Below are 15,171 nucleotides of genomic sequence, written 5' to 3'. Positions count from 1 at the left end.
GAAGTTGCCAGTTTTAAAAAAGAAAGACAAACTTTCTAGTTGTACTGCTTTGTAAACACAGTGCTCTGTGATTGTAAAGGGAGGGTTGTGATGTATCCTTAGTAGGAGAGGATGGGACAGGAAGCCCTTTGCGTTTCTGTCTTTCTGTGATGGACTCTACTTCATTCTGTTGCCTGCAGCACTGCACACAAATTGGTGAGGAAAATGTCTTTTTAAGATTTAGTGGAATGCCCGAGAATTTGGCCTACTACAGTTCTTTCCTGCTGTGAAATTCTATCATACCTCAGTGGAAAAAATTATTATGTTCAATTCTATTGTGTTCCTAAACATGCAAGTGCTTCTCAAAGTAGCTTTGGTACTTTGGTTTAATTGACAGGTTATGAGTTTTTTTCAGAACTAGTTCCATCACTATGCATGGTGAAAAAGAGGTTTGGCTACAAGAAACCTGCATTTTTCTGCATGATCTTTTATATTTGAAAATTTATACAGCTACAGAAGGGAACTTTGGTAGTAAAAATAGCAGCATCATTGAGAATATTCTAGTGGCAAAGCAGCAGTTTAGAATGTAAGCGTACTTACACATTGTAAGAAAACTCCAGTTAGAAACAGCATTAGGATGCTAATCTTTATCTGAGATATTATTTTTATCTTAGTGTGTATTTTTAAGCTAAGGATCCTGAATTGTGTCTGAAACTTGCATAAAACAGTAGATCTACCCTTTAAAGCCTTTCTCTTTTGGGGAAATAATTTTTAAAAAAATCATAAATTCCATAGCATTGCCACAAATTCCAAATCATATCCGTGGCATATTTTTTAATGTGATAGGACAAATACTACAGATATCTCCTCATTAGCTGTCCCTGGGAAAAAATGCCATCAAAATCCTAATCTGAAAACTTTATTATCCCTCTACAGTCACTCTGCAGAATGACCAATGAGTTCATGGGGTGGGTTGGGTGGATTCTAGCACAGCATTTATATAACTAGATCAGGCCGTTATGCCTTTCCAGAATCTTTGGCAAGGAGAGATAAACCCCAGCCTTCCATCTAGCCTTGGACATTACTTAGAGAAGAAAGGTATAGCAAGAATTTTACAAGTTTTATTTCATTGTTCAAGAAAATTAAGGAGACAATTGATAAGTGATAGGTAGTAGAAGGCATCACTATTCCAGAAGGAATTGAACTATCTGAAAGGAGGTTGTAGCCAGGTGGGTGTCAGTCTCTTTCCCAAGTAATAAGTGAGAGGATAAGAGGAAATGGCCTAGAGTAGCACCAGGGGAAGTTTAGATTGGACATGAGGAAAAATTTCTTCACCAGAAATTTTTTAAAGCTTTGGGAAGGTGGCCTGGGGAAGAGATTGAGTCACCATAAACTGGAGGTATTTAAAAAACGTGTAATATATGGCATTAAGAGACATGATTGAGAGGTGGACGTGGCAGTGTCAGGTTTACTCCATGATCTTACAGGTCTTTTCCAACCTAAGTGATTCTATGAGTCTATGAAGGTGATTAACCTAAGGTCCAGGAACCAAGTACTTGTATGTCCTTACTAAGAATTGTCATAAACAGAATTCCATATTTGTTCTAGTTTTGGATAATTTTTCTAGTAATAGCCCAGTAGCTAAGCATAATGTTAAAAATGTTACATCTCTTCCAAACTCATCTATGAGATATGGGAAGGTACAAAGAGAAAAGAAATCTGCATTAGAGCATATTGTAATATATATTTAAAAAAAAAAAAATGTGTAACAATAGTAATTACATCAGTTTCACTTTAATTTATGAGCCTTTTTTTTTAACATGGAATGATTGATAACCATCCAGAATAGTAGTTCTATTAAGCTCTTTTAAAAGTGGCTAACAAATTTCACAGAACTTGACCTGATAAGTATTTTGTGTTCCTGAATGGAGACTCACCATTCTCTCATTTCCACCAAATACCTTCGTTCTGAATCAGAAGTTGGAATATTTTGGATACTTGTATACTTCTAGTCTTTGCAGAGCAAAGGGAATGAGGTGTTAATTCAGATAATCTGAAGGAAATGGCTTCCTTTAAGGTTGATAATACCACTAAAATCTCCTGCAGTATGTTAGCTCTAGAGTCCTCTTGATGTTTCTCAGAAGAAGCAGTTTTGTTTCCATTAAATGCATCCATTGTGTTTTCTTTCTAGACATCTTAATAACACTCACAGTATAGAATCTGTAGAAAATAAAAACAAAATGGGCAAGACATTATGAGAATTGACAACATGGGCAACCTGCCACACCCTCATAATAAAAAAAAAACAAACTTAGAAACCTTCAGGCCTCACAAATGTAATTTACATCAAACTGGAATTACCCAGTTTCCAGTTTGTTATGCCTTTTGTCTTATAGCTGGGAAGAGTCTGGCTCTGTCTGTACTCTCACTGGAGGCAGTTGCAGGCAGCAGTAAGGTCGCCCCTTTCCCCTCTCTCTGAAGGCCAAAGAAACACGGTTCTTGCAGACCATCCCCAAATGTCACCTGCTTCAACCCTCTCATCTTGGTGGCCCTCTTTGGACTCAGTCTCTGTCTTCTACTGGGGAGGCTAACGCCAGGTGCCATCTCACAAACTCAGAGGTCATCTCACAGACGCCAAACAGGATGTCCCTGGGTTCACTCTCACCACTGCAGCACAGATGTTTGTAAAGCGTTAAGCTTTCAGTAAAAGCGACAAAAAATGAAGGAAGCGCATGTTGTAGTAGTTCTCCAAACTATAAAACCAGTATCCATTATTTTGGCTGTTCAAATGTAGGAAAACAAAATAGCTGCAATGTGTCAAAGTCTCAATTTTTCTATTCAAGGAATTATTCTTGAATGACTTAGAGTAATACACTGTAAGTATAGCTACTCATCTGCAACTTGAGAGAAATAAACGTGAAATTTTGGAAATATAATTCTGAAAGTTACCCTTAACTTGCTAATTTTTCAGGGAGAAAAGTATTCACCAAGACATTAGATTCTTCAGAGAACACAGTGGCACCCACTTTTTAAAAAAATAAAGAGAAATTATCATCTAAATGGGAAAATAAACACAATTTTGTTAATATACATGTTAATGAAGGTGTCATAACCCTCCCTGGTGATATAGCACACACACTGGATGTGAAAGATGTTCTAAATTTTCCCAACCTCAGGAATTTTGTTTATATTTGATATGGTAAGAAAACGCTTTAGGTGCCCAGATTGTAAGCTTGGATGGGGTGGTTTTTTTTGAAGCTGGTTGAATTAGGAAGAAAAATAACTCAGTTACATAAAGGTGTAAGACACCACTGAAAGAACAATAGTGCCATGCTCTCCCTTTGAGTAGATTTTGACATTATGACTTTTCCATTTCAAGTGTGTAAAATTTTATAAGATTCCAATTTTCTCTTTCTCTGTGTAATCAATACTTGGCAGAGGATGGAAAGGAATATACAAATATCATGGTGGAATTGTGCTCTAAATATATGCAATTTTAAATGTTACCAAAAACAGCAGGGCACATTTTCATCATATCTCATGCAAGGATCTTGTGCCCTGTTTTTCTTGTCATGCCCTTGGCCTTTCTTTCGACTCCTCTCTTCTTTGTGTTTATTTGGTTCCATTCATTCCCAGCAAGCAGGGGAGACTGTAGCTGTCATGCCAGGGATAAAGGCTGCAGGGCAATGTAGTAGCTTCACCCATTAAATTGCCTGGGAAAATGAAGAATTAGTGAAGAGGGAGACAGTCAGCAGCCTCCAATCAAAGTCCTTCCCATTTTACTAATCTTTCTCCAAAACCTTGATCGGTATTACTTGTTGCCCTGATGCCTCTTTTATGCTGATTTTGAAACATTTAAAACTGCCACTAAGGATATAAGTGAATTTTGTATTAATCTTTTTTTGGGAATGATTGGACTTTTTTTAATTTCAGATATTAGTAGTTGAAACTGAAGCTGTTCTAATTACTTATTTCTTCTAAGATCACGCATAAAATTCCACTGCAACTGGAAGTATAGTTGTCTATTCATTTGTACAAGTGCTGTTCCAAATGCATCACTTGTCTAAGATATGCTTAAAGAATCTAGAATTCAATATTTCTCATGCTTGCTCTTACTGAGAATCTCAACTGGACCGCTAGCCACCTGCATTTCAAGTTTACATCAAGAAGGATTTTCACAGGGTGTTAGTGAAATATATTCTGTGTATGCCTAAGATTTTTGTTATAATAAAAAATAGCTCTAAAGCCATGAAGGAAAGAATAGGTACAGTTTTCTAGTGCCTCCTAAACCTCTTGTTCCCAAGCAGGTTGGTGATCCTTTGGTGAGCCTTTGGCAAAAAAAACCCCCTTGTTCTTACTGACTGTTAAAATAAATAGTATTTCAATACTATTTTTAGAGTTTCGTTTTCTTTTAAAAATTATTTCTTAATAATGTGATCGTATCTTTTGAATCATTTAATATACAGATTGTTCATCTTGTACACATTCTCCTTTTGATGATATTCTTCTGTTTCATTTTTACTTTTTTTTTGTTATTTTACAATATAAAATAATTCTGGGATTAACCAAGTTGAGTGCTAGACAATTTTTAGGGGATTAAGCACCTGAACTATAGATCTGTTCTCCTTTTTCTTCTAGTTTGTTCAGCAAGTATGGGTTACTTGGATGTAAATAGTAATAGTCAAGGGAAACAAGCAGTTCTTTGACATTTGATAAAAACAGAATAAATTCTGGCATAATTTTGTTTACATCATTTTTGACTAATTCCTCTGAAATTATTATTGATTTGTCTTGAAACTGAAATTGAGAAGTAAGAAATAGGAAACATAACTCAGTTCTGTTGTAAAAAGTAGCTCTCTAGCATGGGACCACAAAGTGTCCTCAAACTGTGAAGAACAGGAGAGTAAACCAGACAATTGTTTGAATTGTCCCAACTTTTAACCCTCTAGGAATGAGTAAAGAAGGTTTTCTCTGTCAAGAGTCAGATGACGGATTTTGCCTGTACGAGGGTAGTAGTTTTTAAATGTATGCAACTTCTGTTAGTCATTAAATGTTCTACTTGAGGGATAACAAAGTATATTTACTTATTTGTCATTATCTGGTAGACAACATATGCCAGAAGGGAAGAAAATATAAGTTAGCAGCATGTTTCTACAGCATAGGATATATCCACAAGAGCAATAAATAGAAAACATTTTAAAGCAGACATTTTATTATTAGTTGAATGCTTATTATTCTTACTAGTTCTTATTGCTGAACTCACAAAAACATTGACATTTTAAGTAGCAGTAGGTTAGTAAGTATATGAAATACCCAGGTAATGCTGCAGACATGGGTGCAAAGTCCAGTTGGTTCTTTGTGATTATGGAAAGATTTTGGACGTGACAACTGGTGTTTGGTATTTTATGAGCTTCACAGGAATGGCACTGCCGAAGCTTTGTGAATGTTGGAGGCAGAAAGGAACAGCAACTTTACAAAAGCATGGAGAGATCCCACACAGAAAAGATCCAAAATGGAGATGGAGCAGGCAGGAATATGATGAAGAGAAACTGGGGAGAGGGGAAGGATGAGAATGGGCCAGAGCTGCTGGTCCATGTCTGGTCAGCTTCGGTTCTCGGAGTGTTCTAATAATTTGAAAAGAAGAAAAGCAGCTCTTTTGGAAAAAAAGGCTTTCTAAAATGGAATTAGGGTTATTAGTATCCTCAGTAGCTTAGTGGTGAGAAAGGTTTTGTTATGATACTGGAGATTTTTATTGTGTAGTTTTGAAAGTCATGTTTAAAATAAACTGTAAAGCATAACATAAAAATAGATAAATATGTACTTTTTAATTTCTAGTATTCTTGCTTATGTCTTAAGACATATCTTAATACATACTTGCTATTGAGTATTTTTTTTTAATCAAAAAACCCAATCAGACTTCTTCAGTATATCTGTTAGAAGGACATCATAAGTTAATGTTATGCTGGTTGTGGAATACTGCCTAACTTTCTGTTTGGGTCATATATGCAGTGTAGGTATCCTTACCCTTAACCTTTACTTTTACCATAAATTGCTATTCAAACCAGTCACACAGTCTTCAAAATCATGTCCTTTTCATAGCTTAGAAAAACAAAAATATATATATCACACCAATTGCTCTTCATGGTGTGTGTCTAATCATTTTTATATCATGAGTGTAACTGATGGGAGATAATCTAAAACATAAAGATGAATGCATCTTTCAAAGACAGTAATTTTTAAAGCGAGGGAATATTTTTTCTCTCCCATCTGCAAACTTCCCTTCCTCAAACTGAAACCAATCCATTAGTTCAGTGCAAACAGAGTAAGACGGTTTAAATGGTAACAACTCACCCTTCACTAAGGTAGCGATCATGGTGACTCATTAAAGGAAGAAGTCCAAAAGTTTTCAGGATCACCGCAACTGCTGACAGTCTAGTGGAAGACATCTGCCTTTCAGTTTGTGTAGGACAAGATTTGCTCAAGTGCTTTCTCTGCTTTAAAAGATTTTCCTTTGTGTATAATATGGATGATTTAGAAGAAGCTGTGTCAGCACTGATTTATACATTGACAGCTAAGGATAATAAGATATGGGCAAACATACAGCTCACCCTTTTACAGATTAACCTGCAGACTGCATTAGGCAAATTTGATAGCATTAAAAGATTTTTCCAATTTGTCTGGAAACAATTTCTCTTTTGTATTGTGTCAAGGGTAACATTTCATGCCATTGTAGTAATTTAAATAGCTTTGATAAATTGTTTGAGAGGTTAGAGAATTGTACTGTGTATATATTTTACCTCTTTAAAATAAAAAGGCTATTAGCTTAATTGTTAAATGAAATTCATTAGTAAAAATTGAAGAAGCCTTAGAAAGTAGACTTAAATATTCCAACACTGCAGCACTGGTGTTGTAACATTGCACCAAAATGATTAAATATTATATTCAGCATCTGATAGTTTGCATTTAACTTTCAGTACACAGAAACACAGGCACTGTTACAATTATGACAATATTTTATTCCCTTGTGGTAGTAATTCAGATGAAACTAGAAGAACTTTATAGAAGTTGGTACTACGTTCAGCAGTGGGTGTGATGATTTATTAATAAAGTAAAATGTTATCATGGATTCACAAGAATCACAGAAAATGCTTTAGTAAAAGTGTCATTAGCCCTGCTAGCTAATATATAATTGAAGACAGAAGGGCAGAGTTCATTTGTATTTTGTTCATTTTCTTAGTATTGTTCACACACATTTACTCATGTATATTATTTGACACTGACAAGCTACCAGCTTGGAGAAGTTTTAAAGTGAGTTTTTATCATCTTTGCTTTGCAAGTCATGCCCTGAAATGCATAAGACATTTCAGTATTTATAGGGAAAGCTTTTATCAGTCGAGAAAGTGTGATTTCATACTTGCACAGTTGTTAATTTAAGCAGACATTTTTAATTGGTCTATATGTGCTGTATCAATGTTTTGAATTGAAAAGGTAATAATATTCTTCAGAGAAATGAATCTAAATTTTTCATATCTTAATACTTAAGGATTAATAATGTATGGGATGGATTGCTGAGTTTTATGTCTAGAATTCAAGTGCTCCATTACAACATACTGTCTGCATATAATTGCAGACAGCACAAAGTCCATAGAAAACCAGATACTGAAGGTTACAGCAGAAACACTACTTTCATTTGGAGCAGAATTAAAGGAGATAAGTAAACAAGTCTGGAAATGCCTCAGACACTGTTATTTTTACATGTAGACATATTCCAGGAGGTAATTATTCTAAAGCCCCCGCATGCCTGGGGGTAACACCTCCCACCCGCTCCAGGCATGCACACACGCAGGGAGACCCCTAAAACTCGTGTCTGTCCCTGGTCTCTGCCGCGGCGGGTGGAATTAACATGCAGCTGGGCTGCTCTGATAAATGGATTCTGTTAGGTCACCGAGGGGATGCGTGTGACATTAAGTGATTTACCGTCCTTTACCTTAATGAAATTGTTTCAGCAAGATGACGCTGAGAGCTTTTAATGGATAGCTTTTCTTGATGTAATGAAATTGCATTCCTTTGGCATTTAATATAAGGTGCAGTTATTATTTACTGGAGCTTTCCCAGTGCTGCTGTTTTGCGCAGACAGTTGAGAACAAAAAGGGATTTCTGTGGCAGCGTGCAGGCCAGCGCCGTGCGACAGCCTCGAGCGGGCGGCAGGGATGGCCAGAGCCTTTCTGTTCGCATGGCCTGGCTCTGCCACCCCTTTGGGAGGCTTCCCTTACACCTCTCCTTGCCAGCGTGCCTCTCCCTTACAAATGCCTTCCTAATCTGTTTAACAGGCAACTGGATTACAACCAGATCAGCTGTATTGAAGATGGGGCATTTAGGGCTCTGCGTGACCTGGAAGTGCTGTAAGTATTCCTTGTATCTCTTACTTGTAGCAAGAGCTCAGCATCTGGGGAGTACTAATGTAGAAGCTTATCTGCAAGCTGCAGCCTGGTGTCAGGATGGTCTAGTGAAAAGATGTCTTAAAATAATCCACTGCAATGTGCTATAAAATGGTAAGAAGATATGGAGAGGCAGAGATACTCCTTTACTCTCCAAGACAGCCATTAAACATAATAATAATAATAATTTAAAAAGCCACTGGCAGATACTGTAAGAAAAGAATATATTTCATTTTAAAATGGGGGAGGGCAGCAGTATTAATGAACCCAATTAATTTTGTAAATTATCCATTACTGTTGATGTGCTGAACGTTTTCAGGATTGCTTTTGTTGTATACTCAACATCAATTTGATCTTTCACACTCAGTGTAAGGAGCAATATGCTATATCTATTTGACAATCTGGATGTTTTCAAAGAGGCACTTTCTAGCAAACATTACTGCTATATGTTAAGATATTTATCATGTCCATGTTAATGGCTTCCTTTTAAAACATTTTAAGTTTTATGTGCATAAATACATTTGTATGTGTAGGAAAATCTTTTTTTGTGTCACAGAAGATTATTGTTGCAACTCTTCTTTGCATACTTTTTTTTTCACTTTCTTCAAGTGGCTATCAGTGAGGTTAAAGGTAACAAAATTATCATCTGAGAATAGTTACTGTAATGAGCAAAGTGCCTTAGTTCTCAAAGAATCTGAGGCACAGGACACATTCCTGAAATACTTGCTCTGTCAGTCAAAATGACACATTTTTTTCTGGATTTTCTTCATTAAGAGAAGTGAAAGAATTTGTGTATAAGTGAGTTACTTCATGTTAATTTGAATCACACCTGATAAATCACAACTTGAGGAGGGTGAGGAAGGTTTTGTTGTGTTTGGGTTTTTGAGGTTTTTTTAAAATATTCTGAAGAACAGAAGCTTCTCTGGCAATAGCTAGTGTCTACATGTCTAAGAAACCGAAGAGTATGTGAGTAGCTGGTGGTAAAAGTTTTTTATTATTAAACACTAGTTGGTTTTACTTGTGAGTGAATGAAACTGGCAGCCAAATTTGATATTTTTTTACTTTGCAATCACATAATAACAAGCCTGTTGTTAACTCTCTGGTATAAAGCCATGTAAAATATAGTGTAGGTTCAATACTACATCTAATTGTTAAGTTGATGATTAGTTGTCCATCAGTAAATGTGATGTTCTCTGAGATTTTTACATTTGGAACTCATATATGTGGCAGAATATTTTTTCCAGTAATGGCTTAATCTACTTATTACGGTTTTGTTTTGGTTGTTTTTTTTTTTTTTAATATGAGCCTTTCTTTACAAGTGCAAGGGTTACATATTTATTAAAGAAAAAAAAGAAATGAAATGTTTTCTGCATTTTTTAATGCTTGCAATTTTAGTGTTCTTAAAAGGTCATCCTTGCAGTATAGGTCAGGAGTAGAATTTTTACACTGATTTCAATGAGTGGAAAAAAGAAGGAAGAAGCCTCTGAAATAATAGCCTGCTGAAAAGTAGATAGAATTTTTGTGAATGAATATACATAGTCTAATAGACTAATAGGTTGTTCAAATATACAACTAAATGTTTGCTATTTTGATTTATGTTATGTGATAAAAATAATGTACAGATTCATGGCTTTTTAAGAAATTGAGATAGATATTCCAAACAGAACTGAAGATTTTGTATCTAATTAAGCTTCCTTTACAATATGGCTTAAAGAATGTAAGATGTGTAGATCAGACCGTACTGTATATACACTGAGTAGCAAATAAGGCTATGCATATCGTTTTCATTTGGAGTCACTTATTCTAACTAAGCACAGACAGTGGATATTACTTCAAACTCCAAGTTTGAGTTTTTTGAGCTTTTAAATAGGTTGTAATCCTGTTTAGTGACAATTTGAAACACTTACCTAAGTAACAAGTCTTTATATCTTGGTTAAATAACTGTAGAATTTTAGAGGCTGTTAAAGATACAAAATAGCCTGAATATTCCTCCCCATGAATTTCTGTGAAATTTTAGTTTTCCTTTGTCTTTTTTTTTTTTTTTTTTTTTTTAATGGGAAATCTGCTGTATTTGGGAAACAGACTATGAGAAAAATATAATGCTGACATGTTAAAAAAAAGGAAAGTGTCTACAAAATAGAAAAAAAAAGTCAGTCATCGAATTCTTTGCTATAGTATGTAACACTTAGGTAAAAGTATTGAGCCAAATTTTTTTAATTACATGTCTGTAATGAAATCAAGCATTTTTATCATTATAGAGAAATAGCTATAAAAATCATTTAATTCCTTATGTATTCCCTACATCTATTCCTATTTTTAATTTTTTTACTCTTGCAAAAATAAATTAATAGCTCATATATACAAAATAGCAAGGCAAACATCAAGCAGTCAAAATTGGAAATTAAAACATTTGTAGATTTGCCTTCTCTTAACAGCTGTGGAAATATGGACTGATTTCCCTCCCCTTCAATGATAAGATAAGCTTTTAAAATCTTGTAAGAAGTTATGCAGGAAGAACTGTGGGAGCCGTCATTTACCATGTGAACATTGTAAGAAAACTCTGCCACAATTTACTGACATTTATTCATTAAGACACCGTTTGTGCATGGCCATTTTTTGTTGTTTCATTTTTGTTATGTTTTGAAAAGGGCCACAATTCCCCTATTTATTTGTTTCATTTTGGTTTTTTTTATCTTTTTATCAATTATTCTTCTCTCTGTTTATGTATCCCTAAGAACCCACAGGGGAGATCCCTTATGCACAGCGAAGGAAAGATTTTGTACATGGAATGAGTAAGCACACAAAGGTAAAATGCAGCACATTGCACCAGTAAATAATTGCTTGGTTAATGTGGAGATATATAGCCTGATCCTGGTCAGGGTGCTGTGAATTTACCTTTCTGTGTTTCAAGATCAGACTGTACTTAAAAATGTGTTCAAAATAGGTACAAATTACAGTTTTTGCTTTAAAAAAACAAAAGGAAAAAGGAAAATACTTTCTGTTTCAAAAGTGAGAATAGATTTTTTCGGTGGAGTTATTTATTACTGTTTTAGTTACATAGAGCTCATTCTCCATTCTGCTCAAATGAGTAATCTTTAAGTCAAATCTGTCAATTCTGTTGCTTGCTTCCTTTTTCTGGAGTAAAGCTTGTTTGCATTTTATTTGCAGCCTAAAGACAATATTTAACTGCAAGTTAATTCATAAAGTTTCTGAATCTTTACAAGCTACACTTACTGAGTATAACGGGCCTGTGTAGCCAAGAATTGGCTAAGATTTGTTTCTAGTTCCTATCTCAATTTCCCAACACCTTGTCTAAAATTTAAATTGCTAGTTTGTTAAAGTGTTATAATTCCTGACTCCTTCTATCATATTGGAAACTCCCCCATTGTTCATGCAGCTCTGGATCATTTATAGCAACTCATTCCATATAAAACCTAAGTGCAGTCCATTTTGTTTTCCTAAAATTCTTGGGAAAAACCATTCAGCTCTTGTATCATCTGTCAAAAAACAGACTCTCAGAAGCTAGAAAGAGAAATCAGCATCCTAGAACCATCCTAGAACCAAGACATTTTCTCCAAGGACTCTGTTTTTTACCTCAGGATGTCAAGTTTGGCTTGAATGCCATAGATGTTATCAATATGGTGGGAGTTCCTTTTGAGTGAATCATAGGCTAATGCGACCTCTTACTTAGGACTGGTAATGGTAAAACTGTGGTATTTTGTTAGGGATTCAACAAGGAGGAAAAATATAACTAAAAATATGGGGTTTTTCCTGATACCCATCCTTAAAAGCAGTACCCATGACTTTCATTAGCTGTGCCTTTTTTAAATGTGACAAAACTCTTAACATGTTAATGTACTTCTTCTTGGCTTTGCAGCACTCTCAACAATAACAACATCACTCGACTGTCTGTGGCAAGTTTCAACCATATGCCCAAACTCAGAACATTGTGAGTAGTCCCACTGAAACTGGCTGCCCTTTTTATCAGTTCAATATTTTATTTTTACCTCTATTAAGTTTTGTCAGGGATCTATAAATACATATACAGGCAAAGCAAGCATAAGCTCAAATAAAAAATATTGATGTCTCATGAGGTTGACGAGCGTGAAGACTGTGTGTGCGTCTATGGAAGCTAATTCTGAAAGGTAAACCTAACAAGTGACCCCAAAGCTATACTTGGGGCTCAGGAGATAAAGAAGCAGTTGTATCCTTTTCCATCAACTTTTTTAGGATATGAGATGAATAAGTCTATAAAAACGGTTTCGTGCCCTCTTCCCAAATGGTATTCCCACAGTGCTGTATTCAGTCACAGAAAAGCTTCACCTTCTAACCAAAAAAAAGATGAAGGCAGGGGGAATTCTTTTTACATATTACAGCTATATGGAGAAATAAATTGATGTTTTTTGAAAGTCAAAAATTTGTTTTACTTTCAGCTATTGAATGGGTCACATTTCATTTAGGAACATTGGAGATTCTTTGATTGATTGTCAGACGTGATAAATGGGAAATCTTTATGCTTTTATTACCATACTGCTAGCAGACCTAATTAAACTAAACTGGCTTGCCAACATTCTTTGTAACATAAAATTATAGCATCATCCAGTAGTGCTATTATAATTAAAGTTGTGTCAGCATTTAAATAAGGTCCTCATTTTTAGAGGTTATGACTTTCACAGAGGAACACTTCAGGCTTCTAAAACAAAGCAAAGGGAAAAGAATATGTATGCAAGTCATACAGGCTGGAATTATGTTTTGGTATGTTTATACTGACTACAAATAAATCTAGATCCTGTTGACTGGCAAAACCAGGTTTAGTCCAGAGACTCACTTTCAAACAGATTTTCCAGTGAAGTGGGAATTAAAAATTAATGGGATGTTTCTATCAGAGCCCAAAAGTAGCTGTTAGTGTTAAAAAACTACTTTTACAAAAAACCTGTCTAGTTTCTTTTACCCATGCTGGGTTGCATAACTGTTCTGAAATCAGTAGGACTGTTCATCCAGGTTAACGTATGACATGTCACTGAAGAAACTTCACACAGGTGAGCAGTTCTGTTGCTTTCATAACAGAATTGCAACTATTCTTGCTTGGACAAATATGAGAGTACTTAAATAATGCTGACCATGGGCTTTTGGTGACTTCAGCTAGATTTTGATAATAGAATTTCATTCTGTTCTTGCAGGCCTGAGTCTTGAAAATGTGCATTCTGTACTTCTTTCAAACTTTCAAATACAGTTTCTCTTTTGAACCATAAAATAGAGTTAATCAAATTAGCTATATTTATGTTTTCTTTGGTTAGGATATTTCATTTTCTGAAAATATATTTTAGAAACAAAATAAACTGGACACACATTGTCCTGGATTATAGCTGTAACATTGCTTTTGCAGTCAGAATATGCTTGTATAACTGTATTGATTTCAGTGGCATTAGTTCTGATTTGCAATGGTGCTCTTGCCTACAGCTGGCCACAGATTGCACTGAATGAGTGTGCTGTATTGTGAGCTGTATTTGCAAAGCACCCACCCAAGAATTAGTACAGGAAAATATATTGCCTTTGATTTCTAGTCAGTTATGGGGGGGGGAAAATTGTTAGTTAATATTTTAGTTTATGTTGGTTACACATTTCATGTTGCTTTGCAGATTTATTTTCTAATGGATTAATTAGACTCTTTGTCTACATTCTGAATTTCCTGCACTTCCTTTCCAGTTATTTAGTTAGGGCTGAGTACATCAGCTAAAAAGGACCGAAATGGCATTTCCCTGTTATAGATGATTCTGAGTAACTATTTGATTTATAGCTATGGACATCCTTTTCAGTAGTTTAAGAAAATGTAAGAGCCAGAGTCATTTACCTGATTTAGTGAATACATTTGTCTGATATTTTATCAATGGCAAAGTGCTTTTTGCCACTTGGCAAGGAGCCATGGTCTTGTGTCAGATCACACCAACAAAGAGACAACTTTCTTAATTCCATCACTTGCTTCCATTTGGTCTTTTAATTTCAGGCATTGCTTAAAACATAGATGCCTAGCAGCCAAAAGCAGCCAATCCCACTTTCTGCTATTAAACAACTAGAGAGGAAATCAGAAAAGAGATGTGAAAGAAGGTGCTTTATACTGAGTTATTACTCTATCTTTTTCAGCAGAAAATGAGTATGACCTGTTAAAGGGATCTTTCAGGCTGTTTCTATAGAGACTAATAATGGCCAGACTTACAGATATATCTAATTGGAAACCAAATCTTTTATTAACCCTTTTTTGCTGACATTATATTACCACTCTAGGGCATTTTCTTGAGACATTTTTGTCTTATTCACTATTTTTATAGATCTGGATGGAAGAGTCCCATGTCAGCTTTCAAGCTTTTGTATATTTACTTCTTTCTTTTAGACAAGAAACAAGAAACTACAGAAAAGTTAATTTATTAAGAAACCTTCTTTTTTCTTCCGGTTAATTAGACCACAAATAAAAAGTGATTTTGCTGCTTGTATAGTTTTATTTAATAACTTGTAACTCCCAGACTTTCAATGAAATATGTAAAAAGTTCCTCATTAACAATTTTATTCCTAAATTGGAATAGTTGCTTGCTGAAGGGAGGGCTGGGCAAGCCGGCTGCCTTTCTGTTTGTCCTTCCTAATGGGAAGGTGTTGCCATGTTCTGTTCCTTGCAGCCGCCTTCACTCCAACAACCTGTACTGCGATTGCCACCTGGCCTGGCTGTCGGACTGGCTGGGGGCGGCGGGCGGCGGGCGGCGCG

General features: G+C 35.4%; 1 protein-coding gene across 1 annotated transcript in view; it reads left to right on the top strand.

Moving 5' to 3' along the window:
- Nucleotides 1-15,171, top strand: part of SLIT2 (slit guidance ligand 2) — a 262,238-nt gene that overhangs the window by 150,926 nt on the left and 96,141 nt on the right. The window contains exons 6-8 of the mRNA XM_008645128.2: nt 8,310-8,381; nt 12,295-12,366; nt 15,086-15,171. The exon at nt 15,086-15,171 is cut by the window's right edge and continues 66 nt beyond it. Of these exons, the coding sequence (XP_008643350.1) occupies nt 8,310-8,381; nt 12,295-12,366; nt 15,086-15,171 (230 nt within the window). The remainder of the gene's footprint in view (nt 1-8,309; nt 8,382-12,294; nt 12,367-15,085) is intronic.

This window comes from Corvus brachyrhynchos, unplaced genomic scaffold (assembly GCF_000691975.1).
Source record: "Corvus brachyrhynchos isolate BGI_N302 unplaced genomic scaffold, ASM69197v1 scaffold80, whole genome shotgun sequence".
NCBI lineage: Eukaryota > Metazoa > Chordata > Aves > Passeriformes > Corvidae > Corvus > Corvus brachyrhynchos.
The sequence above is the reverse complement of the archived record's forward strand: the minus strand, read 5'-3'. Positions and strand labels throughout refer to the sequence as shown.